The sequence below is a fragment of the Malania oleifera genome, chromosome 8 (assembly GCF_029873635.1).
Source record: "Malania oleifera isolate guangnan ecotype guangnan chromosome 8, ASM2987363v1, whole genome shotgun sequence".
NCBI classification, from domain to species: domain Eukaryota; kingdom Viridiplantae; phylum Streptophyta; class Magnoliopsida; order Santalales; family Ximeniaceae; genus Malania; species Malania oleifera.
In genome coordinates this window covers 99827350-99832057 of record NC_080424.1, presented here as the reverse complement: position 1 = coordinate 99832057, position 4708 = coordinate 99827350, and the positions used below count along the sequence as shown (strand labels likewise).

Genomic DNA, 4708 nt, shown 5'->3' with positions numbered 1-4708 from the left:
GGAACCAACTAATAACTTCACTAGAAAAAAATAACGATTGAAGGTGACTAATTGACGTAACCTTAAGGAAAATTTGTGTATGACGTCAATGACTAAATCATTTTTTTTATTATAGAATAATAGTCTACATACCTATTTTGAATTTGATTTTACTAGAGCAACTGTAACAAATAGTCAACAATTTCCTCAACTCGCCGATGATTTTCTTTCAAGTTGATTTTACTGTAGTCTACTTTAGCGTACCATAACTTACTATATCAAACAGTCGACGATTGAGAAATTACTAAATTAGATAACCTAATTACGTCACATTTTAAACAACCAGTCATATTCTTAAATTTTAAATGATTACATATATTGATTTTTTTTTAAATCACTTATGATTGATAGAGGTCTTAAATTTGAATTTGTATATATTTTGACTAAATACAATATAAAATTATATTAATTTTTATTTTAACTTATTTAATTTTAAATTCAAATCCTAAATTTTATGCTCCCCAACACAACGTTAGAATCATTCAAAACCCTCAAATATGATTGGTTATATAAAATGTAAAGTGGTTCGATTACCTAACCTGAATTTCTCGAAGACTTTTTTTGTAATAGAGTTATTAAAAATATAAAATATATATAAAAAAATTGCAATTAAATGGACTGGGTCATTGAAGTTGATAATTCAAACTTTCATTTTTTTCAAAATAAATGAATAAAAAGTTAACCACATCCATCATGGTTTGCACCACATCGCCTAAGAATTGCATCAGAATATCAAAGCAATCCACCTCATTTAAATTAATAAATTGATTTAATTTAATAAATTATCTGGAGAAGGCATTAAATTTTTAATGATGACTTATCCATCAACCTAATTTAAGTTTCTCTTTCAATCAAAATTGTCAAAATTTATTGAAAAGATGAAAACATAATTGATTACATTAACCTTTAATAAGTAATTTTTTTTAAAAAATGAACTATAATTTTTTAGAAGTCAAATACTATTAAAAAATAAACTAGCTATAATATTATTAAAAATTTTAAAATTTAAAATTTACAAAAAACCCTCCGCAATTGACAAAAAAACCCTCAAGTACTCCACTTCTCTGCCTCTCCCCGACTCCCTCACGCTACCACGCTGCCAGCTCGTCGATCGACCTCCGTCCAGACGCGGCCGCCGCACAATTCCTGCTTCTCCCCCTTACGCGCGCCGGGCGCCCTCAATCGTTCGAATCCGACTGTCCAGGTCCGGCTCTCTCTCGTTTTCCGCGTCTCCGACTCTCCCTCACGCGATCACGCGGGCCTGAGTCTCCGGCGAGGCTTTCTAAATATCAACATCACACTGACCAGTGCCCGCACCATCTGGATTTTCTGGCATCGGTCTCTCCTGGGTTCCCAATTTCAGCCCTAGACCCTAGGGTTCTTCCGAGTCTTAATGGAGGAAGAGGGAAACACATCTAGTAACCAGAGAGTTGGAGAGACTTCAGAGTCTGTTTTAGCTGTTGCTACTGAAAGGGGCACGAGTTTTCTGGCTGAAGAAGAAGAAGAAGAAGAAGAAGAAGAAGAAGAAGAAGAAGAAGAAGAAGAAGATGATGATGATGGTAATTTTAAATTTGAAGGAAAGATGAATCCTTTGGACTTTATGGAAGATGATGGTTCTACAATCCAACTTTATGAGAAACTTGAGTCACTGGAATATGAAGCCATGGCTAAGAAAAAGCGAAAAGTGCTTGAAGACCACCAGCGTGAAGGGTCAGCAAAGAAGGCTAGGCATGACAATGTTGCTGGAGCAAGTTTTGATGAAATAATGGAAGCTATGAATTTTGGTGTCCGCAGGAAAAGAAGAAAGCCCAAGAAAAGAGGTAGGCAGAAGGGATCCAAGAATAAACTTAGCCCTGAAATCACACGAATGCTTGGTGACGCTACTCTTCACTATGCCCGTGGCGGCTACAAAGAAGCCATTTCTGTGTTAAAAGAAGTTGTTCGGATAGCATCTAATTTGCCAGAACCATATCATACACTAGGGCTCATATATAATGCAATGGGTGATCATAATAAAGCCATGAATTGCTATATGCTTGCTGCTCATTTGATGCCAAAGGATTCATCTCTGTGGAAAATGCTCGTCTCCCTGTCTGTAGAACAGGGGAATACTGGTCAGGCTAGGTACTGCCTTTCTAAAGCAATTACAGCAGACCCTGACGACATAACCCTTAGATTTCTTCGTGCATCGCTCCATGTTGAGCTTGAAGAGTATCAAAAGGCTGCGGAGTCATATTTTCAAATATCAAGAATCTGTCCTGAGAATGTTGAAGCTTTGAAGAAGGGCTGTGAGTTGTACCTTAGATGTGGGCAGGTTGATCGCTCCATCAGCATTTTGGAAGAGTATCTCAAAGATCACCCAAATGAATCTGATTTGAGTGTGGTTGATCTGCTGGCTGCTATGTGCATGGAAAATAATGTACATTATAAAGCTCTTCTGCATATTGAGCATGCCCACTTGATTTACTGTTCTGGGAAAGAGTTGCCATTATCTCTAACAATTAAAGCCGGAATCTGCCATGTTCATATTGGAAATAAGGAGAAGGCAGAGTCTCTCTTCAGTGTCTTGCAACGGGAGGATGCATATGATCATGGGGACTTAATTATTAAAGTTGCTGACACATATATGAGTCTTGAGCATTATGAATCTGCATTGAAGTATTATCTAATGTTGGAAGGGAGAGGTGAGAATGGCCTTTTACATTTGAAAATTGCTCAATGTCACACGGCCTTGAAGGAAAGAGTAAAAGCAATACCATTCTTCTACAAGGCTTTACGCTCACTCGAGGACAATATTGATGCTCGGTTAACATTGGCTTCACTTCTCCTTGAAGAAAATGATACTGATCAAGCCATTTTATTGCTTTCTCCTCCAAAAGGTTCAGAATTGACCTTAGACCTCAATTATGATGGACATAAACCGTGGTGGCTTGATGGGAAAGTGAAAATGAAGCTTTCCCAAATTTATAGAGCTAAAGGGAAGCTTGAGGACTTCGTCAGTGTAATCTTTCCTGTTGTTCGTGAGTCTTTATTAATTGAAACTCTTCAACAACGGTTCAAGACAAAGAAAAGGCTGTCAAAAGGCATTCTCTTTGAAAGACTGAAAGTACTAGACGATCATCAAGAAAATAATGTATTTCATGGATTTAGACCAGTTGCTACTCCATCAGATTTGTTGAAGGCTGCCAGAGCAAAGAAATCACTTCAAAAAAAGGAAATATTGAAGGAAAAAAGGAAAGCTGCAGCCTTGGTTGCTGGAGTGGATTGGCAAAGTGATGATTCAGATGATGAGCTTCCGCCGAAAGCATTAAGAGAGCCTCCCCTGCCTAATCTTCTGAAAGATGAAGAGCATCAACATCTTATCATTGATTTGTCCAACACGCTGGCATCCTTGCAAAGGTACGAGGAAGCACTAGAAATCATTAATCTGACTCTGAAACTGGCCTACAATATAGTGCCCCTTGAGAGGAAGGTGGTGCTTCAATCTCTTGGAGCTCAGATAGCATACAACACAGATCCGACACATGGGTTTGACTGTGTAAGGTACATTGTTCAGCAGCATCCATATAGCCTCGCTGCCTGGAATTGCTATTACAAAGTAATTTCAAAACTAGAGAATCGATATTCAAGGCATGCGAAGTTCTTACATGGCATGCGAGTCAAATACAAGGACTGTGTAGCACCCATTATCATTTTTGGGCATCAGCTTACCATGATTAGCCAGCATCAAGCAGCTGCGAGGGAATACTTAGAAGCTTACAAACTGATGCCTGAGAGCCCCTTGATCAATCTCTGCGTGGGTACTGCCTTAATCAACTTAGCACTTGGATTTAGACTACAGAACAAGCATCAATGTGTGGCTCAAGGCTTAGCATTCCTCTACAACAATTTGCAACTTTGTGAGAGTAGCCAGGAATCCTTGTTTAACATAGCCCGCGCATATCATCATGTTGGCCTTGTTTCTCTGGCGGCATCATATTATGAAAGGGTGCTTGCAAGTCATGAAAAGGATTGTCCTATCCCCAAGCTTCCAAATGAGAACCAAAATCTAGAAACTACAAAGAAGCCAGGTTACTGTGATCTCCGCAGAGAGGCAGCTTATAATTTGCACTTAATCTACAAAAATAGCGGAGCATTTGATCTTGCAAGGCAGGTCCTGAAAGATCACTGCACTTTGTAGAGATGCACACAAGATCATCATCCATCTTAGATACTGGTGGGAAATAGATGTGGGCAAAGTTGGATGAGGAGATACCATGTGAGGTCAATTATTTGGTTTACAAGATCATTGCATCGGAGTATAATTTTGGTTTTCGATGTTTAACGAAAAAAGGAGTGCATGACAGTTGATGTATACCCTATTTATTCTCAATGGTTCAACAGTGTACGTTGTTAATAAAGGATGTTTTGCAGATGTATGGGGAAATCTCATCTGGGTCTTTTCGGAATTAAAAAGAAAAAACCTTGAAAAGAAAAAAGTAAGAAAAAGAGCACACACTCATCACCAACTAGTCAGCTTATAAGCTAGTGCTTTAATTGGTGTACGCAAATGGAGATTTTAAGAGAAAAATAAAATGTTAGATAAACCTAGTTGTTCCCTGTGATGATCTCATTGGCCTCACAAGAAAGGTTTCTATATATACATCAGAAAAATTAGAGAAAAGCCTTG

The 4708-nt window shown here is 38.1% G+C and overlaps 1 protein-coding gene across 1 annotated transcript; it reads left to right on the top strand.

The window, feature by feature from the left end:
• Window positions 1-1086: 1086 nt before the first annotated feature.
• LOC131163119 (uncharacterized) lies at window positions 1087-4457 on the top strand. The gene has a single exon (XM_058119856.1). The coding sequence runs from the start codon at window positions 1433-1435 to the stop codon at window positions 4217-4219; it is 2787 nt and encodes a 928-aa protein (XP_057975839.1). The 5' UTR covers window positions 1087-1432; the 3' UTR covers window positions 4220-4457.
• Window positions 4458-4708: the final 251 nt, after the last annotated feature.